Source organism: Suricata suricatta, chromosome 17 (assembly GCF_006229205.1).
Source record: "Suricata suricatta isolate VVHF042 chromosome 17, meerkat_22Aug2017_6uvM2_HiC, whole genome shotgun sequence".
NCBI classification, from domain to species: domain Eukaryota; kingdom Metazoa; phylum Chordata; class Mammalia; order Carnivora; family Herpestidae; genus Suricata; species Suricata suricatta.
This window is the reverse complement of record NC_043716.1, coordinates 52582321-52607428: the sequence shown is the minus strand read 5'-3', so window position 1 is coordinate 52607428 and position 25108 is coordinate 52582321. Positions and strand designations below refer to the sequence as shown.

At 54.9% G+C, this 25108-nt stretch overlaps 1 protein-coding gene across 1 annotated transcript in view; it reads right to left on the bottom strand.

Annotated features, from left to right (window-relative positions):
• Nucleotides 1-21153, bottom strand: part of TMEM104 (transmembrane protein 104) — a 53641-nt gene extending 32488 nt beyond the window's left edge. Inside the window, exons 1-7 of the mRNA XM_029927081.1 lie at nt 21115-21153; nt 16890-17011; nt 14425-14506; nt 13849-13945; nt 13358-13438; nt 10033-10132; nt 9502-9610 (exon numbers count right to left, since the gene is read on the bottom strand). Of these exons, the coding sequence (XP_029782941.1) occupies nt 9502-9610; nt 10033-10132; nt 13358-13438; nt 13849-13945; nt 14425-14506; nt 16890-17011; nt 21115-21153 (630 nt within the window). The remainder of the gene's footprint in view (nt 1-9501; nt 9611-10032; nt 10133-13357; nt 13439-13848; nt 13946-14424; nt 14507-16889; nt 17012-21114) is intronic.
• Nucleotides 21154-25108: the final 3955 nt, after the last annotated feature.

Sequence of the window (25108 nt, the reverse complement as noted above, 5' to 3'; positions counted from 1 at the left end):
CAGAGTTCAGGCTCACGCTCCTGCCCTGGAGCGAAGGTGCAGAGGTGTTCCCAGGGGCTCGAGGGTGGAGCAAGCTCCCGACAGCGGTGAGGGGTGCGCGTCACAGACTGGCTGGGGGAGGGGGGCGCCTTCCAATCCCGGTTGGCATCCAGCAGTTGGCCTGGCAGTCTCCTCCCTCCTCTTGTCAAGGTTCTCAGAGAACGTCTCAATCGGTAGCTAGAGGAGGTTCTCCACGTAGCCAAACTGACTCTGCCCTGCTGTGCTCCGTGACCCTGCCTTCCAGAGTCACACTCACCACGAAGCATCTGCTCTGCGGCGCCTCCCTTTGCACTTGAGGGCTGATTAAAATGTACCTTGGTCTGCTCTCAGCCAACCCACGAGACAGCCCTAGCTCGTGCTAATTAATCAGATGTCATCATTAATATGCACCCTAATCGTTCAGCTCCCCTGACACCCATCACGCCCAGGCCATCGGCATCTCTCTGCTGGCTGCAAACCCTCTGGACTCCCTCGGCTCCAGCCTCTGTCCGCTGGGCTGGCCTACGGTCTGGAGAACGTGCCCACGGACACTTTCATTCTCGGCAGCCTGCACAGCCAGCGCCGCAGGCTGGGATGCCGGCAGCACAGAGGAGTGTGGTTATTACTTTAGAATGAGTGCTTTATTTAATTAAACAATTACTGGTGAGGCCCTGGGGCGCTATTTAGAAAGACACCAGATTCTGCTCACAACAGACACCCTGTAACAGAAAGTGAGCCTAACTCAGGGGGGCAGGCACAGCCCCACAAACCTCAGCAGGGCTGTCCCGAGTACCAGGGTCCTCTGTGCAACAAAAGGATCAGAGAGACACAGACACAGGACAGGAGGGCGCAATGGTCTGTCACGTTTCGTTTCCAGTTTAGTTAGCATGAAATATTCAAGAACATTCCATCTTCCTCTGAAACCACTGACAGGCTGCTGGGTTCTAGATGGCAGTTTTCTTCCCTGTGCTTTTGGGGGAAATGGAACAGAAAGGGCGCAGGAAGGGAGCAGGAGGGATGAAGCCAACCAGGGTGTTTGCTTAGAGAATACAAAGTCACTTTTAGTTCTTTCTCCAGAAAGGGAGATCTGGAAGCAGAGGGGATGTGGGGCACGGAGGTGGCTTGTAGTCTGGGGTCAGCCCAGAGCAGCTGAGGGGGGCAGATGAAAACACACGCATGGGTCAGTGATGGGGTCAGGCCGGGACGCTGGCGGAGTGAGAAGCCAGGTGTTTACCCTCGAGCATGCTACTCACAGAGAAGGTGCGCTCAAGCCTCAAGCTCGGGCTGCCTGGGATCAGCGTGGAGTGTGGATAAAATGGTCCTGAAAAAGCACAGCACAGAAGGTCCCCAGCAGGGATGGGCGCTCCCCATGGAGACCTATTTGGAAGTTTCCCAACCAAATTGGCCTGTGCAGGAGTGTGGGCTGTGGGTGTACACTTAACAAGCCCCATGAAGTTTCCCAGCTTGTGAGTGAGTGAGTGAGAGTGTGTGTGTGTGTGTGTGTGTGTGTGTGTGTGTGTGTGTATGTGCGCGCACGCACACATGCACAGCCCTGGCTCTTTCGTAGGTGGGCTGCTCACATCCACCCCAACCCCACATCCACCTGCTTCCACATGCACCGGCCTTTGGATTGCTGCACCTTTGCACGTGACCACGTGGATAGTCCCCTTACAAAAGACAGGCTTCTAAAAGTTCTATTTATAAATACTTAGTTTCCATAGAATGACATTTTACACACACTAGGAAAACCAAGTACTCGAGAGAAACCTGGAGCGAATCCTTCTGTGCAGTAAGGGAGCACTTTGTAATAAATAACCCCTTCCCCCAGTCTGCTTTACGCATTTGGACTTTCACGTAGTGGGGTTTCTCAGGAGCTGAGTTTGCTGGGGGGGTGGCCAGGTTATAGCACACAAGATGACCCCCCCCGCCCCGCCCCATCCCAAAGCACCTCCCTGGCTGAACTGAGGATGGGGACAGGGCGGAAGGACGAGGATCCAGGCAAGACAGTCTGACATCTGCCACTGTGCCCAGGAGTCAGAACAGCTTTCTCTGGGCAAGCGGTTTGTAAGCACGTACCAGTGACTTCCCAGACAACGGATGGGGGGATAGAGACCTAGGACATCCTAACGGGGGCAGAGAGGCACTCGAACTGCCGCTGTGACCAGGGGGCCTGGGCGGTTCACCTAGCTCGGGAGCTGGGATGCACCTTCCCTTCACTCAAGAGGACAGAGAATGCAGGACCCCCACCAATGGCAACGAGCAGCTTCTCAGGCTTGGGGGAGGGATGGTGGGGACCGTCCAGGAGGAGCTGGTCCCACCGTCTTATGATCCAAATCCCATCACTTGGTAATTTTACTAGGCGCGCAGAGGAGGCAGTGCTGGGCATGAGGCGGCATCGACTCAGCTGGAGTGTCAGGTGCCGGCTGTGGCAGAGGCGGGACGTGGGGGTGATGGATGGCGGGCTTAACACCAGCTGACAAAACCCGCATCCTGAGAGCGCATTAAAGATAAAAACAATTCTCTCACTGAGCTGGAGAAGGAAGCTTGGGCCAAACACCCCAAGGTGCTGGGGCTGGGGCAGGGGGCAGTGGTCACCATGGTCTGGAGCTGTGCTGGGCAGCGGCTGGGCAGGCACTGGGGGGGGTGGACTGGAGGCAGGCACTCAGGCAGCAGCGGCCGTGGGTGACAGGTGGGGTGCTGAGGGCTCATGGGGTCCCTTGGCAGGAGTTTGAGAGACTCAGTGCTGGGTTGAGTGACAGCACAATCTGAATTTCATTTAGAAAGGGCTAGACTGGGGGGATAGAAAGCACACCAAAAAACAAGAGGCCATTCCCAGGATGAGATATGTAGACAGCTCACTAGGAAAAAAAAGAGAGAGAGAAAGAAAAACACAGGCCTGTCCCTGTGTTATTGATTTCCTTGAAAAAGAGAGACAAGCTAATCCTTTAAAGTCAGTCACTTCAGTGGGAGCACTGGTGCTCATTGGAAGTCAGAATTCCCTCAACGTTAGAGCCCAGCATCTGTCTGGGCGGCGGCACACGCATTCTTGGGGCAAAGGGCAGAAATCCATTCATTCTTCCTCGAGACCCAGCGCCAGGGGTTGAGAGCAGAGGCTCAGCACGTGGGGGAGACTGTGCCCTCGGGCAGGAGTCCGCCCAGAGGCTCATGCGGACACTCTGAGGCTGGCAGAAGACCCTGCGGGCCACCAGCAAGCCAAGCTCCCAGTGTGCGGCCGTCCCCAGTCACCAGGGCCACCCCGCTCACTGCACCTGCAGGGAGTACCCAGGGCGACTGGCAGCTTCCCACGAGCGAGTAGGAAGACAGAGTGAGAGACCAGGCAAATGGACCTTTCTGAGCCTCCGGACCAAGTAAAGAGGGGCACGCTGTGGGGAGGAAGGGAGAAAAAACAAAAGGATGGGCCTCCCTGGCAGTTGCCAAACGGTCAGACGGTCACCATCCCAAGGGGGCGCTCTGATGTTCCAGACCCTGTAAGCAAGGCCAGGCAGCCAGGGACCTCCTCTCAGCCTGTTACTGAGTCCCGACCGTGCGCACCAGACAGGAGGGCAGGGTGGCCCAGAGAATGGAAAGGAAACTGTCATCAGGCCATCTGTGGGCTGAGCAGCGCCCTGCTCTCTGCTTCTAGACGGAGCCAGCCAGCAACCGCCGCCCACCCACCCCCGTAAAGACAGCTCATCTTCCCTGTCAGCTCCCGCCAGCATTCCAGCCCTTGGGGGCCACCTTTCCTTCCTAGTCACCTGCTGCATTCCACCCCACATTCCTGATGGTGGCAAATCCAGGGGTAGCACCCACACCACTCCCTACTGTGACTCTGCTCTGGGGTGCCTCTGGAGGGGTGCGGCTGTGCTCCCGAGAGTCCCCACGTCCTGTCGGGTCACTGCTGCTGTGAAACCTTGCTGCCCTACACCAGCTTCCCTCCACGCTGGTCCTGAAGGCCTCTAGGCCACCTCCTGCCCCAGAATTGGTAAGAATACATATTCAAGCCATGGCAGTGGTGACCCACTTATTAGCAGATGCCACAGCCCCAGGGCACAGTGGCTGATGCTGAAAGAACACAGAAAGAGGCTGTGGCAGGGACAGGAAACGTCCTTGGGAAGACGCGTCCAATTCTAGCGTTCCCTGAGTGAGTGCGAGATGTCTGCTCCACTGTCTAGGAGTGAGGGGCGGCGAGACAGGCGGCAAATCCATCAGGCAGACGGCCGGGTGCACACACGGATCACTGAACAGACACCCCCCCCCCAAACAGAGTCGCCCTCAACCCCCTGCAAATATCAGAGGCTGACAGACGGGTGTGACCTGCCCCTGCTCCTGGGCCTCTTGGTGGGGCTGCGTGCAAGCCCAGCAAGCCTGTGTCCGGGGCTGGAGGATGGGGACAGGCCCTGTGACCCAGGGGACGTCATTGTCCCCACGTCTCCGTTTTCTCTGCTGTAAAGTGGGATGATGCCGGGGGCCTCACGGTGCGCCGGGGAGGGCCACATCAGACACTAAGTGGTGACACACTACACACGCACCAAGGCCGCAGGAGGAAGGGCTGGCCGAGGCCTGGCACTGCCAGCGGGCACCTCACCCCCCTCCCCATGTCCCCACAAAGAGGACGTTTACCCCTTGGGAGGGACTGCCTTGGGAAGAGACCACCGGCTTTAAAAGGGGGCTGTCGGGAGTGTGGAGTTTCCTCAAAAAGTTAAAAACAGAGCCACCCTACGATCCAGCAGTTGCACTATGTGTATTTACCCAAAGGATACGGGAGTGCTGATTTGAAGGGCACGTGCACCCCAATGTTTACAGCAGCGCTGCAGACAACAGCCGACGTTCGGAAAGAGCCCAAATGGCCGTCAACAAATGCATGGATAAAGAAGGCGCAGTGTGTATATATATATATATATATACAGATACAATGGTATATCAGTCGGAGATCAAAGAGAATGAAATCTTGCCATTTGCAACAATGTGGATGGAACCAGTGTATCGTACTAAGCAAAGTAAGTCAGAGAAAGACAAATATCACAGGATTTCACTCATATGTGGAATTTAAGAAACAAAACAGATGAACACAGGGGAAGGGAAGGAAAACTAAGATAATCCAGGGAGGGGGACAAACCATAAGAGGCTCTTAAATACAGAGAACAAACTGAGGGTTGCTGGCCGGGCGTTAGGTGGATGATGGGCATTAAAGAGGGCACTTGTTGGGACGAGCACTGGGTGTCATATGTAAGCGATGATCACTGAACTCTATACTAGAATAATCATCACACAATATGTTAACTTGAATTTAAATTTAAAAAATGCTATTAACAAAAAAAGTTTAAAAAAAGGGAGGGACTCATGGGGCACCTGGGTGGCTCAGTCGGTTGAACGTTTGACTCTTGATTTCAGCTCGGCTCATGATCTATCTCACGGCTGGTGAGTCAGAGCCCCACACTGGGCTCCACGCTGACAGTGCAGAGCCTGCTTGGGACTCTCTCTCCCTGCCCCTCCTCAGCTTGTGTGGGTGCTCTCCGCTCGCTCTGTCTCACAAGATAAACTTAAAAAGGGGGATTTAAATGATTGATTTAAATGTCGCAGGCAGCAGAGACAAATAGTGCTGTGTAAGGCCGAGCCAACATCGAACCAGGAAACACAGCTTCCTGGTGGAGGGTGAAACCGAGACTCGGTGAAGGCTTAGGAAGACCCTTCCAACGGTGACCGGGGCCCAGTCAGAAGGCCCTACTCCTCTAGGAGGGGTCCAGCAAACAGAACTCCCCAACACGCACCCCACTTCTTCAGGGGGGGTGTCCAGCAGAGAGGGGCAGGTTCCCTGCCAGGTACTTGCCCGCTGCCAACTCTCTCCCGGGCCACCCATGTCCCAGAGGTGGATGTCACAGCTCCGGTATCAAGGCAGGATGGTGAGCCAGGGTGACCTTGACCTGTCCCAAGGCAGCCCATAAAGGGCCCCCACTTGGTGGTGTCAGTTTGCAGCTGAGTCTCCAGCCATGATGAGCTCCGCTCTGCCATCTGCGCTCCCGGCTCTGCCCGGCCGGTGCCTGCTGGGCGGCCAGTCACCCAGCAGCATCTGTCCACCTGTAAGACGCGGAGGCCGCTCCTGTGAACCATGAGGAGCTTTCAGCACCTGGGGAGTCCCACCGTGGCCCTGCGGCTTCCCTGACACTCCAGAGGCGGTGGCAATGACAGGGCCAGGCCCTGGGCAAGGGGTGCCAGTGACAAGCTGGGAGGCACTGCAGGGACGAGGAAGGGAAATGAGCACTTGGCAGTGGCCTCGACTCCGGGAGACAGCAGTGTACGTCCTGTCTCCCGACACTCGGGGCAGTTGGATTCCTGGACGGAACCGATTTACACGCAATCCTCCCACTCCACCACTGGTCCCTGGCTGCACAAGAGAGAACGAAATGCTAAGTTCTGACTTTGTTTCCTAGTGAAGCTGGAGAAACTCTGCAGAAAGAATCCCAAGATACTCCCCTGCCTGGAGGCGAGGTTACTGGTTTCAAAGAGTTGGGGCACCCAGCACTTTCCCATTGATCCTTCAAAGGAGCAGCGGGGGCCAGGCGGGGGAGGGGGCGGGGTGCTGAGAATCCAAGCCAACTGACAGCAGGTCCGGATGTCAATTCTCACGGGCCCTTGCAATGGCCCAGGTCACTCACTGCTGGCTCCAGCTGCAGCGGCTCGTGGGGACGCCCCTGAAAAGCACATGTAACTCATGGGACCCCTGCCTCCCGGCGCCCTGCTCTGTGGCTGCTCCAGGGAAGGAGAGAGAGAGACTGACTCATGTCAGCTGCACTGGCAATCACAGGATGTGGACGGCGGTGGCGGGTACAGGAGGGGAGGAGGAATTTTCCGTTTGTTAAAGTCAAGGGCTTTGGGAAGCGACTGGTGGCCACTGGTGGAGGAACGCTCCCATCTTATCGTGATGCCACACACAGACTGGCCTCTGGGTCCAGCCAATGTCCCAAATATTCTCATTCTGTGTGTGCACGTCAGGAGCGTTCCTAGGAAGACACAGACGAGATCGTTTCCTGAGGACTTTCTGAAAATCAAATCACAAAATAAAAGCCTGTATCCTTATTTCCCGGGATGTGCCGTCCCAGACTAGCAATGAAGACATGGCTCTTATGAGGCCCTTCGAAGCAAGCCGGCCGGGCTGAGAGGAGGGGACGGGCCATGGCGTGGGGGTGCTTTAAAGCGGCCTGCCATCTCGCCCCATCTTTTGGTGAAATCTGGCTGCTGGCACAATCAGAAACCACTGGTAGGAAGAGGCCTAGCGGGAGTCTCTAGAAGGGATGAACAATCCCCCGAATGTGAATGGCTGAGGGGCAGGTACAGCCCTCCGCCCTAATGATCTAAAGAGGCCACCTGACAACGGGGTGGAGACACAGGGATGAGCCCTGTGGGTCAGACTCGGGAGGGGAAGCTGTCCCTGTCACCTGCGCCCAGAACCAAGGAAGGAAAGGCCTTCCAGCTCACTGAGGGTGGGGGGCCCGCAGGTGGACGCACAGCACCCAGCGTTGAGGGTCGGGAGGCGCGTTCCGCAGAGCCACATGCCAAGTCGTAAGATAATGTCTGAGACAACGCGGAGGTCTGTCTGCTCTGAATTTCTCAAAGCCAGGGAGAAGAGCACGTCTGAACCGAATACCCTGTGAGCAAATCCAAGCCTCCCAGTGGTGCACCGGGAGGTGGGGGAGGGGGTCGGGCAACACCCCAGAGAGAGAACGGGCTCTGCCTCTGCTCACCCTCCCCTTCCGATCTCGGTAGTTCCGGCAGGCCCCGTGGCAATCAGCCCTATGAGTTATAAGAGCAATATCCGAAAGATGAAGGCGGTAATTAATGCCTGTCTGCTTTCCTGAGCGGCTCCTTCTGTTCGGTCAGGGAGCTATTGAGATTCAAGGAGGGAGGTGCCCGTCACGTGGAAGGTTGACAGGAATAAGGGAAGGAACAATTTAATAAGGCAATAATAACGCTCCTAAATAATTTACCAGGCAAATGGCAGCAGCCAATATTCCCAGTACCCCGTATCTGTGTTGCTGGGGAGGGGACGTGCCAGGCGGATTCAGCACAGAGCCTAACAGCCTCCGGTGGAGGGACCCGGCGGAGGCCTGGTCCCTCTGCCCTGGACATGCTCCTGTGTCTGTGATCACCTCTTAGACCCTGCCCTCCACCTCCTCCTTCAGCCAGTTAGGCGATTCAGACGGGTCCTTACGCTTCCCTAACACTTTTGCGGATTTTATCAACGACGGTTTGTTGAGAAGCTAAGATGCTCAGCTGGGCTGGCCTCCCAGCAGGACCCCTGCCCAAGGCTGGGGAAGCGGGGGACAGTGCCCCGGAATGAACTTGCTACCGAGTCCCCACCAGACCTGCGGTGGGGTGGTGGGAAGAGGGCGCGGAGATCTGAGATATGATTCTACTAAGAGCCGAGTTTCTAGCCATAGGTGAATGAGCGAGAGAAACACCAGACCATCCGATTGCTCCAGCAACACAGAAGCGGAAAACAAATCTGTCCTGTGGCCTGGGCCACATGACTTCTTCGGCAGGTCCACGGGGCGGGCCTGGGAAGGCGTAACCACCCTTCCGAGTCCCTGGGTTAACAAACTCCGAACCAGGTGACACGGCCGGCAGGTCCTATGCAAGCCTTTGCCAGGACGGGTAACGAAGAGGCCAACTCCCCGAAAGGCTCAGCTCTCCCCTGAACCCTGCCTCCCCACCGCACGGCAGCCAAGTGGCCACATGTCAAACTATGTGTCACCTCGTACACCTAAATCTGTGTCAGGGTTGGGGAGGACCAAGAGGAGGCAGAAAATATTTATAGATGCTGCAAAAGGGAAAGGGAAGCATTTCTGAGTCCCACCTGCAAAGCAGGCAGAGATAAATAACTGTCTCTGGTTTTGTATCTGATTACCCAAGACCCGTCTGGCGTGGTGGCTCCAACTCCGCCCCCCACCGCCCCAATGGCACAGAGCAATCGAGAACAGCCTGGAGATTCATCTTCTTCCCTTGTCTGCCGCGAGGAGGGGAGGCAGGGAGAGAGCTGGGCTGATCCGTCCCTCTCTGGAGAGCCCGTGTGTGGTCAGGGCCAACCGGAAGATGGCTTGGTCCTGCCTGCCCAGCCAGGGAGCCCGGCACCTGCCATATGCTTGGGGGCCGGCCAGGGGTAAGGTCAACACCCGGCAAGTCTCTGGAAAATTAGTTCTGACACTCCTAAAGGGCTGTGCTCAGGGTGCCCCTCAAACCCTGAGCTAAATTTACAAGAGTTCGAGGCCAGAAGCTGGCATGACCCAAAGGCCAAATGCAAGCCATGTGTGACCAAGGCCTGGTCACCAGGACATGCAGTTCTCAGTAACGTGGTTGTTTTTTCTGCCCGGGACTGTGGCCGGGGACAGGAACTGGCCGGAGCATGGGGGTGTGTAGACCCTCCTCTCTGGTCTCAATGCCCCCAGCGCCCCCAGCCCCCCCAGGCCGGGCAGAGGCGAGGCCACTCACCAGGTAGATGCGGTAGGCGTCCACACGGCGCAGGGGCCCCCAGCACGGGTCCGTGTCGTTGTGCTTGGCGTCGGCCTCCACCCCACAGGACTCGTTGCTGGTGGCGCTGCTGATAAAGAGAAGAGTGGCTCAGTGTGGCCCCCGCTCAGCTGGAAGCAGACAGGACGTAACGTTACTAAGTATCAGCCCTCACCGAGCCTCCGCTCCCCCCGCTGCTGCTTCAAGGCCAGACCACCTGACTCCTCGTGATTCACACTCTCTTCCTAGGGCAGGTGCCACGTGTTCCCGGGGAGCCCCATGTCCCAGCAGCTCAGGAGCCCTTGGTGGGAATCCTAGTCATCTTCCAGTGGGGCAGTAGAGGACAATGACGAGGGGCACGTTTCCAAAGGGCAGAGTGCACGGCCAGCTGCGGTGCGTGTAGAGAAGGGCCTCGGGCATCTCCATCCTTTAGATACTGACAATTCGCTTGGTGTTGGGCTTCCACCAAAATCTCTGCCCCGGCTGGCCGAGTGGGGCGAGGGGGACACTCACCAGGTCACCTGCATGAGGGAGAAGGGCACGGCGGCAGCGTAGATGGCCAAGTCCCCATACAGGTAAATGATGATGCAGAAGTAGAACAGGTTGACCCCCACTGAAAGGAACAGAGTCATTGGTCAGGGAGCCGCAGAGGCGCCACGTTCCCTCCTGACAGTGAAGCTTCTACCTCTTCCACAGCCTTCCTTCCTCAGGCTGTTTACTGTCTACAAAAAGAAAACAACAGTGTCCCGTGGCCCGCACTGCCTGGCTATTCTGTGACCTGGCAAGAGACACAGGTGTGCCGGACTTTCACCCGTGGGGCTCAGTGAGGCTTGGGGCATCAGATGCTCTGAAAGCAGGCAAGTGCAGGGGAGTGGGAGGCGGGGGCTGGCCGGGGAGGCTCAGAGGGGACTTCACGCTTGGGACAAGCTGGCTGGGCAGGAGAAGGAGAGGGACCCTGAGTCGGGAGGCTGAACCCAAGTGTGCCTGGATCAGGTCCCCCTTTGTAGCCAAACATACAACCCTACGGTAAAGACTGGTGGTAAGAAACTGAAAAGCAAAGATAGCAAAAAACGGTCTAGTTTCTGGCGCTGAAATCAGGAGGATAACAAGCCCCCGATTTCCAAAGACCAAGTGCCTCATTCTGAGTCTGATCATTCACCAAGCCCTGGATGGGAAGGGGCGGCTGGGGTGCTGGCCACAGAGAGGGCAGCAGGAGGGGCCCTCAAGATATCTGCAAGGGAGGACACTGCCTGTGTTTGGAACATGCACGTGGACAAGCCCTCCGGAGGCAAACCTTGCTCCCCTCTCCCTCTGGGTGGGGGCGCTGATCAAGGAACTGGGAAGGTAGGCTCTAGCCCCGATGCTACTGACCTCGCTTCCTGACCCTGGCAAGTCCCCGACTATCTCCAACCTGTACAGTGAGAAGAACTAAATTCCACATGTGATTCCAGCTTTAAAGACCAGGTGTCAAAGCTCTGAAAAAGGCATCTGGGCCCTCTGACTGCAGGGCCCTGCCTCCAGACAGCCGGCCTCAAATTCCTGTTTAGACTGACTGCTCATTTTGGATGTCATTGGTCTCAAGCTGCTGCCTTCCAGAGAATAGAAAGAAAAATGAAGTGACAGTTCCCTTCTAATCCTAGTGGCTCTAAAGAGCCTCCAGGGTCCCCAAGGGGAAAGTTGGGGACGTCTTCCTCCTGGGCTATTTGAGGTCAGCTCTGCTCCTAGGAGTCTGGAGGGGGGAAAGACTAGAAAAATACGGTTCTTGCAAGAACTCCGGAGGGACGCAGACAAAGTCGATGTCCAAGCTCAGTGGCCCCTGGGGCCTGGCTGTCACTCACACTCCAGGCTCCAGGTACAGCCCGTGCTCCAGCCTGTCTTTCTGCTCTGACATCGGTGTTCTCTGCGGAGAGGTACTGTCCCCTGCCCACTCAGCCTCTCTGCCACTCGCCTGTGGACTGCAGTGCCGGCTCTGGTTATAAACTGCCACTGGCCCTCCCTGATCAATAAATTTCATTACTAGACACAAAACGGGAGGATCAATGAACTTCCTGAGAAGACAGCAATGACGAGGCTTGGCACTGCCCGTCACAAGTGAGCCTGGACCCCACGGGGGCTTGTTGTAGCGGGGGCAGGGCTCCTTCCGAAGGGGGAAGAGAACTGCCCGTGAATCAGGAACAGAGCAGAGCAGCCGTTTTTCCCTGGGAGTGTTTTTGCCTCCCGATCCCCACCGGGGACATCTGACAACACTTGAGGGCATTCTGGTTGTCACGGCTGGCAGGTGCTACTGGCACCTAGTGGGTGGAGGCCAAGGATGCTGCTCGGCATCCCACAATGCACAGGACGGGCCCCATGACAGAGAAGGACCCAGCCCAAGTGTCAACAGTCCTGAGAGTGGGAAACGCTAAGTGGAGGAGAAAGTGTCCCCTAAGTTCTCATATGGAAGTGTTCTTTTTTCTATTAGATTTGGGTAAACTAGAAGTCTCGTCTGGAGGGGGAGGAAAAACAGCCAAGCCGCGGGTTCCTAGAACTGTGACAGAGGTCAGGGCGGATGGTAAAACAGGCTCATCGGAAAGGAAGTTTCAAAGGTGGATGTCCTCCCTCCAAAGGGCATTTTCTTTCCAAAGCGTGCATTTGCAGGGGGGCTGTGTGTGCCCGGGGGAAACGTGTATGCTCTTACCTCCGTCTAACGAGATGGGGAGAGATAGAAAGGAAGCAAAGGAAAAGCACAGAGGGCACTGGACACAACCAGCCTGGTTTTCATGAATTCTGGAAGCCTCTGTGAGGCTGGTAGGGAAGCAGGAACCAGACCCTCAGGAAACCTTTGGCTGATCAGCACAATATCCCAGACTGGACCATCAGGTCATACCACCAGTGATGAACTGAATGCTTCATGTCCTGAAAAGTAGTCAGGAAGACTGTGGTTTCTAGAATTCCCCAGGCTCCGAGTTACTGCAGCCACATTTGAGACGAGAAAGAGCCAGTGGAGATGCCACCCCTCTGTGACCAAGGGGCAGAGGATCTTCCAAAGATAAAATTCTTACAAAGACAAGGATTTATTGAGATGCGTCTGACTGTCTCTGAAGGGGAATCGGGCAGGTTTGGGCACTGAGAAACTGAACTCTTATGCAGCACAGCTTCCAAAGAACAGCAGCTGCCAGGGAGGTATATGGGGTTGTCGCTGAGCACCCAGGGACCCGGCGTCTGAGCTGGGGGCGGGGGCGGGGGTCCTCTCAGCTGTAAGGAGTCCCACTAAGGAGCAGGTGGAGTGAGGAGGGGTCATGATCCTACAGACTCCCAGACTGCAACCTTGTGCGTGGACTCCTCACGCCCTCTGCTGGCCACCAGGGTTGGAGGGAGACAGAGAGAGAACGAGAGAGAGAGAGAGAGAGAGAGAGAGAGAGACAGACAGACAGACAGACAGACAGACACGGGGAGGAGGGGCACACACACATAGACATGTGCTTGGCATATCCTGCCACTGTCCCAGGTAGCTAGCTGTCCTGCGTTGTTCTAGACTGAACAGTCCAGAAGGAAAGAGAGACAAGTCAGAAGCAATCAAGCAAGAGGCACAAAAACTACCCGCCGGCCCCACTGGCTTCCTTCCTTGGAAAGCTGCTTAGGATTCTTGACCTCTACGAGCCGGGGGGCCACGGAGCTGCCTCTCTATTCCCAAAGCTGATGAGCGGGGAGGGACCCGGGAAAACAACGTGAGCGGTTCCAGCCTCTTGGCAAGGCGGCCTTGCAAACGCACTGGGAGCCGGCCGGCACTGTCAGCCCCATCCCTAGTTGTCAAGGTCTGTCAGGTGGCCCTCGCCCTGCCTTGAGGAAGAACGCATACCTTTATTGAAGAACATGGAGGCCATCTGTCCCATCTCTACCCGGTCTGTGATTTCAAAAAGGTTCGGAGACCCACGTCTCTCTGTGGAGCCAAAAGGACAGGGAAGAGGAAGTGGGTTTCACATGGAGAAACTTCTAGAGGGGGTGCTACGCTCACTAAATTCTCCAGACTGAGGAAATCCTCAAGCGCTTCAAATTCTTTTTTTATTTTTAAAAATTTATTTATTTTGAGAGAGAGAGTGAGCACGAGTGCAGTAGGGGCAGAGAGACAGCGGGGAGAGAATCCCAAGCAGGCTCCGCACTGTCAGCGCAGAGCCTGATGCAGGGCTCGAACTCATAAATCACGAGATCATGACCTGGGCCGAAACCAAGAGTTGGACGCTCGTGCTCTGGCCGGACGGTCTCTGCAGAGAGACCCTCTTGTTCTCTCTACAAGGGAAGAACTTGTGGACCGGAGGGAGGTGCCTCCCGGCCAGTAACCCCAAAACTTACGCACTGACAGGATGGGTCGTCTCTCTGCCCGCTCGTGGCTGTCCTGAACACGGACGTCACTGTCGGAGGCCGTGGAGGAGTCATCCTCTTCCTCCTCCTAGGAGGGGGCGGGGCAGGGAGCGGGAGAGGGACAAACAAGGAAAAAGGAGGGGCACATAACTCTACAGAAATCCCATGGGAAACTGGAGACCCATTTGCTTTGATATTTCTTTGCAGAAGGTGCCTGATTGGGGCACCTCTCAACACCTCCATGCTGTCACACGCGAAGGTGCGGACACTCAGATGTGATCTGAAGCCGCAGTGCTGTTCCTGGGGGTACGAGGTCCAGGCTGACGAAAGAGCTCACAGTTGGGGGAACAAGGGGACCCACGACATGACATTAGGGGAGCAGAGGCTGCATGTGTTTGTTCAGTGAGCTTATGTGGCCGTGAAGCTCTGCTCTGGGACAAGGGTCTTGGAGGTGTGGCATGGACATGAGCCCCCTACATCGGGAGGGAAAGAACCGGCCCGAGGGCTGCCTCTCCTGGCACACAACTGGCCGGAGACGCTGCCCGGGGACGAGGGCAGCACACACACCTGGCGGTTCTCCATCCTCTTCCAGCGGAGCTGGGCGTTGGCTGCGGCCATGGCCTCGACCACGAAGGTAGTCGTCACGAAGCTGTGGGGGGTGGGGGAAATGCTGCAGTTTAATCGCCAAAGGCAAGGGGGAGGTTGGAAGTGGTACAACGACAAAGGAAGGACCATTGCAAGGCCAACAAGCCCAGAGCATCCTCTCTTCGGAGAGCTATTGCCGAGGGGACTTTCGAGATGCGTCTGACCTGATAAAATGTGTGCATAAGGACGGCTTGCGTGCTTGCCTTCATGTTCTTGTCTGCGTTTAGAATATGTTTTGATGCACTGGAGAGAGGGGTGTGAAATGAGCTGATGGGGGCCAGGGGCAGAGCCTGAGCCTGGGGGATGAGGGGACACGGGGTGATGTGGTACCACACGCCACAGGGGGGCCTGCTGGGGGCAGAGTGGGAGGAGGCCAGGTCACAAAGGGCCTTCTGAAAGCTCGTGGAAAGGGCGGCGGGCAGCTGTTGGCTCTCGGCGCTGGGACCAGACAAGCAGTCAGCTCCCAGGCCCGGACACCGATGGATGGGGCACAGCGCCGATAAGTGGAAAGGATCTTTGGCTCCAGAATGTGTTTCCATGCTTCTGTCGTTCCTTCCTTCCTTTTTTGGCAGTTTCTTTACTCTCCTAATAACCTAGCGAATGTAAAAATGAGCTTGCATTTTTAGGGCTCGAATCAAAAAGGACACTGAGAGGTGGCACCAGACATTTGCTGAGCAGTCAAGCTAGAGTGCAAACCAGCTTGTCTCTTGTTCCTCTGAGAGAAGGTGGAGAGGCCGGAGCTGGGGTGCAGGGGTGCTCCTGTGGGCGGAGCTGCGGGGAAAGCTGCCCTCCTGCCGGTAAACCCAAGGGCCGAGTCTCTTCCCACTGAACAACCTCGGACACAGAGTCCTCTCCCTCCTTCCTGAGGCTCCGGCCCAGCCCTCCTCAAGGGCCTTCACCTGCCGGAGGCTGATCGCTCAGCCGCATCCACTCCATCTTGGGGGGGTGCGGGGGGCAGCCAGTCCTGAAACTCCCATTCCAGGGCCTCAGCACCTTCTAGAAAGGTTTCTCATTATCTTGCCTAAGTGACCATTTTAAGGACTTTAGATTTTCCCTTCTTTTTGCAAATAAAACTAGAATCAATCTTAGTTAAGGTGTAAAGAGGCTTCTCTCATGGTTGCACAAAGCCAACTCATCGATCATGTTCAAATGTAAATGGGCTGAGCAGGGAGGGGACAGGGCCACCCCTCCCTGGGGCCTCCCAATAATCACCTCCCATTCAGAGAGATGACCTTGCTGAGGGTCCTTTAAAGGGGACAGTGGAGGCATGGAAGGATGAGGGCTTGCAGGACGTAATAAGCCAAGGAGGGTCACGACCCCCCCCCCAAAGAAAATGGGTGAAGAAACAGAAATGTGAGTGTTTTCCCATCCAGCCTCTTCTACGTCCTAATCTGCTTCATCCGTAACCCGTCCCATCCTTCAACGCACCCACTGCTGCCTCCTTCCCATCGCAGAACCGCTGCTCTCCGGGACCACCGACTGCCTCCTGGAAACTGCCTTGGCCCCCACGCGCCCCGGGCCCCGCCCTGCTCTGCTCCGGAGGGTCTTTCTGCGTTCCTCATCACCTTATACCTTCCAGCGGACTCCTGGCTCGTGTCCCCAAGAGTTTCTGAGGGCAGGGATCTTTGTTTCGTTGACCCAAGAACAGTGCCTGATGTCACTTCTCCCAGGGAAGGTCCCCCAGGGGGGCTGTTTCCAGGTGTTCCCTCGCCTCTTTTCGGCAGCCTGTGGATTCCCACCTGGAAGTGCGCAGTCCTGAATCCCTCACGAGTCTGGGGCACCCACTGAATGACTCCCGCCTGCGCGTAGAGTCCCCGAGAGGAGCCCCAAGTGGGATCGACCCTCTGTGAGGCACCAGCTGGTGAACCCCACACGCCTGGCTCAAGGAGCAGGTGCCCCTGAGAACTCGGGAGGGCACTGGCCACCGATTTGCTGCCAGGCACAAAGCAGGGTGTGGTTAACACGTGAGTCCGTGCCTGCCCGTGTGTTAATCGCGGACTCGGCGGGCTATCTTAAGCAAATTCTACACTCCACACTGCCTCTCCTTATCACCGTGGATGTTTGTCAGATTGTTTTTCTGTGGCCAGGTGGTATTTTCTGAGAACAAAAAACGGATGGTACCATTACGAAAGCATACAACCAGGAAGGTCAACCAGCCGGAGAGGCAGGGTGAGCGCCGCATGAAACATTCCAGAGCCCAGCCGGAGGTCCTGACGCTTAACTGATCACGTGGTGCAACTGCTCTGCTAGCATGAGACCTGGAGACCTTTGCGTCTCCCTTCCTGTGTCTGGGCCACCCAGGTTAGGATTCAATGTGGGCATCGCCCCGCCCCCCAGGCACGCTTCCTCTGCAGCCTCCTCCCAGCCCCTGGGTGCCAGCCTCTTACCTCATGAAGCCCAGGAACACCAGCAGGACCAGGCTGACGAGCCACCCGGCGGTGGCAAAGGCCTTGGGCATGGTGAGTGCCCCGGTGCCCACAATGAGGTTAAACATGTACACCAGTCCCACCTGGAGGCAACGGAAGTGACATTCAAGCTCTGAAGTTAATTAGCCTCTCCCGGCGGCGGCTCCCGAAGATGCCCCTGGGTGACGGCCAGGGAAGCAGGTCGGAAGGGAGAGGTCTGCCGAGGCGCTAGGGAGGCATGCTGTGCAACCAAATGCTGCGGAAGGGGAGGCTAACGTCACGAACTCTGCCGGACCTTCCCAGAGGTCTCCGGTGCTCGGTTCCTTCTCTGCTTTTGGGCACTGCCCATCACTCTGCCATTTCCTATTTCTCAAAGCTGCACCTCAGGTGGTAGCTCTCTGTCCAGCCAGGCTGGAGGCTTCCTGAGGACACAGCCACCACATCTGGGGGCCCCGTGTGAGGATGAACCGTAGCGCTGACCTCAAAAAACCTCCACTCTTCCAAGACCTCCCAGCACGTGACCCAACTGCTTCCTTTTTCCCTATCATCCTGCCCGTGTTAACTTCCGGGGTTTTTATGGAAATGGAGACACTTCACATGTCATGAAATCCATCCTTTTAAGATATTTGCAGAGGACATATCTGATAAAGAATTAGTATCCATGATATATAAAGAACTTACACAATGGCCAAAACCCAAATAGTCCAAGTAAAAAATGGGCAGAAGACATGAACAGACATCTCCCCAGAGAAGACATTCAGATGGCCTACAGACACACGCGAAGACGCTCAGTATCAGTCACCATCAGGGAAGTGCAAGTGCAAGTCAAGGGGAGACATCACCGCACACCTGTCAGAATGGCTGAGATCATCGACACAAGAAACGAGTATTGGCAAGGAGAGAAGGAACCCTCGTGCATGCTGGTGGGAATGTGCACAGTGCGGCCACTGTGGCAAACAGCATTGGAGGGGGGGGTCCCACAAAAAGTCAGAAATAGAACTACCTATGATCCAGCAATTACATTACTGGGCATTTACTCATAAAGTACAAAAACACTAATTCAAAGGGATACATGCACCCTGTGCTAACTGCAGCATTATTTATGACAGCCAAATTATGAAACATGCCGTGTCCATCAGTGGATAAAGAAGTGGAATATATATATATATTCACGCACATAATGAAAGGTTATTCAGCTATAAAAAGAATGAAACCTGGCCATTTGCAACTACACAGCTGGATCCAGAGAATATAACGCCAAATAAGTCAATATAGAAAGATAAATACCATATGATTTCACTTGTGTGTAGAATTTATGAAACAAAATGAATGAGAAAAGGAAAAAAAAAAGACTAAGAAATAGAGTATTAACTACAGAGAACAAACTGGTGGTTACAGAGGGGAGGTGGTGGGGGCCTGGGGATTAAGGGGTGCGCTGGGCGTGCGTGATGAGCGCCTGGGGTTGAATCAGATCGAATCACTATAACACTGTATGTTAATAGCACCAGAATTAAAATTTAAAACTTAATTAAAAATTTTTTAAAAAATGTTATTTATTTATTTTTTGAAAGTCAGAGAGAGACAGGGCAAGCATGGGAGGGTCAGAGAGAGAGGGAGACACAGAATCCGAAGCAGGCTCCAGGCTCTGAGCTAGCTGTCAGCACAGAGCCCGATGCGGGGCTTGAACCCACAAACGGTGAGATCATGACCTGAGCCGAAGCCGGACACTTAACCAAATGAGCCACCCAGGCGCCGCTTAAGATTTTTTTTACGTTTATTTTTGAGAGAGAGACAGACTCTGAGTGGGGGAGAGGCAGAGAGAGGAGGAGACACAGAAATTGAAGCAGGCTCCAGGCTCTGAGCTGTCAGCACAGAGCTCGATGCAGGGCTCGAACACACGAACTTCGAGATCGTGACCCGAGCCAAAGTTGGACACCCAACCGGATGAGTCACCCAGGTGCCCCTTGACTCTAGCTGTTAACTGTACTTTTCCTGTTTCTAGATCTTGGTCAGGAAAGTCGCTTCTCTGAGCTGAAGCCTCCAGCAGCCCTGTCCGTTCCCTGTCACTGCGGCCCCCACCCTCCCCATGCAGGCCGCCCCCTCCCCTCTGGCCTCCCTCGGGGTCTTCGGCATCATTTACAATGGGCTAGTTCCACAAAGCGCTCTCTACCCAGTACCCACGAGTCACGCACCCTCCCGTGTTCTCACCCTCCCGACCCCAGCCTTGGGCAGACCCAGCACCTGCTTCCTCTGTTCTCTATATGAAGCTGCTCAAAGTTTCTGGATTTTTTTTTTTTGAAATTATAATGACACTTTCCACCACAAACGAATGGTTCCTTCACCTGTGCTTCAACAACATCGATTTTCTTTCTTCCATCATCGACTTCTTGGCATTTCCCACAGCAAACCATCAAACCTCTTCAAGCCCTAGCACCCGACTCCCACTTCTCTCAGTTCAAGGCTGCATCCTATGTCATGGAGGTGACTGAGGGTGATGTGCCCTCCCCCAGCCTCACTCCCTCCTGACTCAAAAATCAGTGTCTACATCCTCCCGACTCCCTCTCTGCCTGTGGGGAACATCCGTCCTTCCTTCTGCATCTGAATTTCTGGGCTCAGTCCTTCTTTCTAGAATCTTCTTCCTACCAGCTCCTCCCCTGTGCCTACAAATGTCCTTGACACCTTTAAAACACAACAGTCTTGGGGTGCCTGGGTGGCTGAGCTGGTTAAGTGTCCGGCTTCTGCCCAAGTCAGGATCTCACGGTTTGTGGGTTCGAGCCCTGCACTGGGCTCTGTGCTGACGGCCCATGGAGCCTGCTTGGGATTCTTGGTCTCCCACTCTCTCAAAATAAGTAAACATTTAAAAAAAAGACAAACCAATCCACAACCGTCTCACGACCCTTAACCACACTCACCAAAGAAGCTACCTAGTTCCTTTACCTTCCTGTACTTCGTGTTTCCATCCCTATAGCTCTTTCGAAACTACGTTCTTTGAGATCACCAATGACCTCCGATTTGCCCGATCCAATGGCTTACACTCTGATGTAATCTGTCTTCCCTCAGCAACTTCCCTCAGTCCTGTGGCTTCACCTCCGCATCAGGCTTTCTGCGCACCTCAAGTCCACCGTCTCTCGCCGCCCCCGCCTCCCCCTTCTGCGGACTGCGGCCCTGGCAGCTCTGTTTCTGGAGTCTTCTGCCGCCACCTCTGCTCAGATTCCCATTCACAACCTAAACCGAGTCCAGCCTGGGCCGTGACCGCTGCTTCCAACGGGGTCCTGCGCTCTAGGACGCGGGCTGACTTACAGTGTGCTTTACCGCTTACTCCTGTTTATTTTATTTATTTTTTTTTTTACAGTAGGAAAGGCCTTTATCGTTTGCCAACAAGAAATGAAAGGGTGGGGGCACGACAGCTCCGCTCCAGGCGTGGCTCCCCAGACCTCCTCATCCGCTGTCCGGGGAGAGAGCCGCTTACTCCTCTTTAAAACAGCAAGCGACACTTCGATCCTGGGAACACCTACCCATCTCTCATTTTTACTTCCCCGTTCCTTGAAACATGTACTTTTCTATATATATATTAGGTTTATTTTGAGAGAGACCACACAAGCGAGAGAGAAGGACACGGGGTGGGGATGGGGAGAAGGAGAGAGAGACAGACAGACAGACAGACAAAGGGAGAGAGAGACAGAATCCAAGGCAGGTTCTATGCTCAGTGCAGAGCCCGATTTGGGGGGTTGTTCCCATGACCTTGGGATCACAACCTGAGTTGAAATCAAGAGTCGGACACTTAACTGACTGAGCCGCCCAGGCACCCTGAGCTTTTCTATGTTTAGAAAATTTTTCTAAAATAACCATGTACTGAACTTTTTTATCACAAATTGGTACCCATTCTCCCAGCACTTTTTTTTTTTTTTTTAACTAGAGCTAGGGGGAGAAGGGGCCGGGCAGTGGTTGGGAGGGGCTGGGCTTCCAGGTAGGTGCTGAGTGCACATCTGGGTGCTGGACAGAAAAGCGCCCTGTAGATGGCAAAGAGCTCTGCTCACAGTCCCCTGTGCTTGGCACAGGCCACCAGCCCCTCCAATGCCACTCAGCACTCAGACACATGCAAATGCTACTTCTCCCACAAAGCCTTCTAGTCTCGCTCGCCGCTTTTGGACCCCTAGAGCAAGAATGCTTCTTATGTCCTGGTTTGGGTTCTCGATGTTGGCAGTACTCGGTCGTTCCCCGTTGCTACATCTGAGACCCTCGCCATGGCCCGGGTGTCGCTTCTCAGGGTGCCCGGCACACAGCCTCCAGCTAGGAATCCTTGGCCGAGCTGACTGGACCTGGCAAGGTCCTCACTAACGTGAGCCTCACAGCCCTGTCCCGTTGTAAACACCACGGTCTCACTCTGATCACACAGACCGACCCCAGAGGGATTAAAAACAAGTCTGACCCGTGTTGTGACATCTCTCCCTGCAGCTCTGTCCTCTGCATGCTGCCCTTCTGAGCAGGTCTACCCTATGAAGGGTAGACCCTTTCTCTTTATGGAAAACGGCCTCAGTGAAGGTTCTCGCGATAGAAGTCAAGAGAAAGTGACGGTTCTTAGCCAAAAGTTTTATAAGGAAACGAAACAGTACAAGTGGCGGTTTTGAATTTAGTGATACCTGAAGGTCTTGAGAGGTTAAGGGTCAAGGGTCTACAGTAGAGCAGAAGCTCTCCACCTGAATTTGGGGCCAGATTCCTCTTTGTTGTGGGGCTGTCCTGTGGACTCCGGGGTGTATAGCAGAATCTCTGGTCTCTACCCACTAGGTTCCAGTACTCCCCATCTTTGTGTCTGTGTTGTGATGGTCACAAACATCTCCGGAGGCTGCCAAATATCCTGGGATGGTGGGGGGGGGGGAAGGGGCAAGATTGCCCCCTGCGGAGAACCACTCCTGATAAAGACACACTCCCAACAGAAACGTCAAATAAGTCTCAGTGAAAAAGACCCTCTAAGGGGCACCTGGGTGGCTCAGTCAGTTAAACATCTGACTCTTGCTTTTGGCTCAGGTCATGATCCCAGGGTTGTGGGATCGAGCCCCACATCAGACTCCATGTTGGGCATGGAGCTCTAATAAAAATTAAAAAAAACCTTCAAGAACTTCACAAAGAAGTTGAACTGGGATACACCGTGAGCAATCAGGAGCAGAAATGGGTAATCACATACGTCCTGCACTGTTGCTATTTTCCAGTTTCAAAGCGAGTACTCTGGGCCTGGTGGGGCTCAGGGAGTCCTGTAGGAAAACATGACACTTCTTCACCTTCCTGGCAAGAGTTAAACCCTCCTGCCCGTCAGTAACAGTGCCAGCGAGGACCAATGAGGAGCAGACGTATAAAGCAGGAAGCAGATCTGAGCTAAGCCACAAGCCAGGTCAAAGGTAGTTGTGGGGCAGGGGGAAGAGGGAGACCTTCTCTTCCTCTGGCTACCTGCTGGATCTGCGGGCACAGCTTCCTGAAAAGTGGGACCGGAAAAGCCCCGCTGCAGGCTAAACCGCCTCTTCCCCTTCTCCGCTCTTCCCTGGGGTGGGCACCTGCTCCCCCATGCTCTCGGGAGGTCAGTGCGGCGTGCCTGCTGCCTTGCCTCCTGCCCAGCGGCCTCACCCGCAGGCGAGCGCGAGGCAGGAGCTAACGGCGGTTTTCGGTCATCCGTTTCCCCAACGACCGTTGTCAAAGGAAACAGAAGGCAGCAGAGATGCGGAAGCAAGTGGCCTGTCCTTCGAAAGCAAAAGCAGCGGTCTTTGGCAAACCTGGCTGGCAGAAGGGACCCTCGATAGCTGACCCTCGTGCAGGGGGGAACGGGGGGTCCACTTCATCCTCTACTTGGATCACACAGTCCCCGCAGTCCTGAGCCACTGGTCCCCGTAAATAGGGAAACAGACATGCCTGTTCTGGGATCACTCTGAGGAGGTGGGGGGGCTTGCGGGCCTGAATCATGTTCTGAATCCAGCGCTGCCCTCGAGAGGGCCTGTCGCGTGAGTCCTCTGTGTGGCTGGTGTGCCCGGCACAGGTACATTATGCAGAACAATGCCAAGCTAAGGCAAACATCCCTAACACCCACACAGCGGAAAAGAAGTGACCGCAGGGCAACACAGAGGCCGGCAGAGGCTCCGTGTGCGGAGTAGCCCCAGTTACGGGCTGATGCACCTTCGGGGACCAAGTGAGTGCTCAGCGTCTGGGAGCGGATCCTGCCTGTCCTGTGCGGGGCAGGGGACTCCAAGCCGTGTCTGCAGTAGAGGGACAGCCACTGCTTTCCTGGGCTCTGCCGATGGGGAACCTTATGCCCTTCTCCTGGTCTCACAAGGGATCGAAAACCACTCTCCCAGGGCGCCTGGGTGGCTCAGTCCATTAAGCAGCTGACTTCGGTTCAGGTCACAATCTAAAGTTTGCGGGGTCAAGCCCTGCATGGGGCTCTGTGCTGACAGCTCAGAGCCTGGAGCCTGCTTCGGATTCTCTCTCTCTCTGACCCTCCCCCCGCTCATGCTGTTTCTGTCTCAAAAAAAAAAAAACAAAACAAAAAACAAAAAAACCCCACTCTCCCAGGATGGCAGAGTTAGGGAAACCTCAGGAAAAAAGGCCTGGTCTCTCCTGCAACCCTGCCCACTAGCTCCTGCCTAATACCACCTCACCCTCACCACCACCCATCTCTGCCCTACCCCTCTCTCTCCCTGTAGGATAAGAGAATGCAAGCAGTTTGTTCATGGCAAATGCCCAGAGGAGGCCCTCAAACACAAACCTCAAACAAAACCAAACACACAGGAAAACGGGGGGTGGGGGGTGGGGGTGGAGGGGGTGAGAGGCAGAACCCACTGAGGCCTTCAGGCCTCGCTGGCCAGTTTCCTGTGGGCATATGCTGACGCGTGAAATGATTATGTGAACAACCGGAGACACGAGAAAAGTGAGCCTATCAAAGTGTGTTTTCCTTTCCAAAACTCGGTTACAGAAATAACTGCTGTTCTCATCTCTAAAGTTACACATGCTTGGAGTAGCAGCAAGAACTTCTACGGACAATGTGGACATTTCACTGCTGATACGAAGAGGAGGCTGTGAGCTGTTACCCAGTTCCTGACATGAGAGGAACACAATTAGATTCAGTCCAAAGGCCAAGACAGACTTTCCCCGATAAATTATTGAGGAAGGGGGCTCCTTCAGTGCCACACACAAAAGGCACAGGTCCAGTAGGAAGACTCTAGTGTCAGAACGGCTTTTTGCCAGCTATTTTCAGAGGTGCTTTCTTTTTTAATTTTTTTAATTTGATTGAATTTTTTTTGACAGAGACAGCATGAATAGTGGAGAAGCAGAGAGAGAAGGAAAGAGAATTCCAAGCAGGCTCTGCAATGTCAGCACAGAGCCGGATGCGGACTTGAACTCACAAACCGTGAGACCATGACCTGAGCCGAAATCAGGAGTCAGATGCTTGACTGACTGAGCCGCCCAGGTGCCCCTCAGAGATGCTTCCTTACCCATCACACCACAGCTCTAGAGTCTGCCGAGCTAACTGAAACAAAGCAGGGATTCTGCAGGTTAGGAAGTAAGTGCAAAGCAGGGCAGCTGTTTAAGGTTAGGTAAGTTCTAGAAAGAGGACTTCTGCTACTCAAGGCAGTGCTGCTTCTCCCTGGGATACTTAGTAGCAACATGAGTCAATCATTTGATTATTCCAATCCTCCAGCTAGGTATCCAGGCAGGAGGGCTCTGCATGTAACCACAACCAATATTTTATTACCCAAGGAAGATAAACTGGGTGTACCTGTGGGAGGTTGGGGGGGGGGTGGGTAACGCAGACTCAACACAGTAAGAAATCAATCAATCCTTCTAATTGTTCTAATTACAGACTCCAGCAAACTGCACTTGGAAGTCTCGGAATGCTTTCCCTGCCTCTTACGCCATCCAGGACTATAAAAGTGGTATGACTTACAGTTCAGCTGGCAATCAAAGTGCTTTCAAACTGCTGAGACGGGCAAAGCCAGTGTCAACAGCCGTCCATCACCATCTACACATAGGAGCACAGTTTGCAAGTGCCAGCGGCCCGGCATAAATATCGCACGGAGTTAGCAAGTCAGCTCGTTTCCTTGACTACTCTGACCGGCATCTGACACGTGCTGTCACATGCTCTGAGCCAGGACAGCAGCAATATGGCTCTGGTTGAATGGAGTTCCCCACCCCGGTTTTCGCCAGCGTCTAAGAGCACC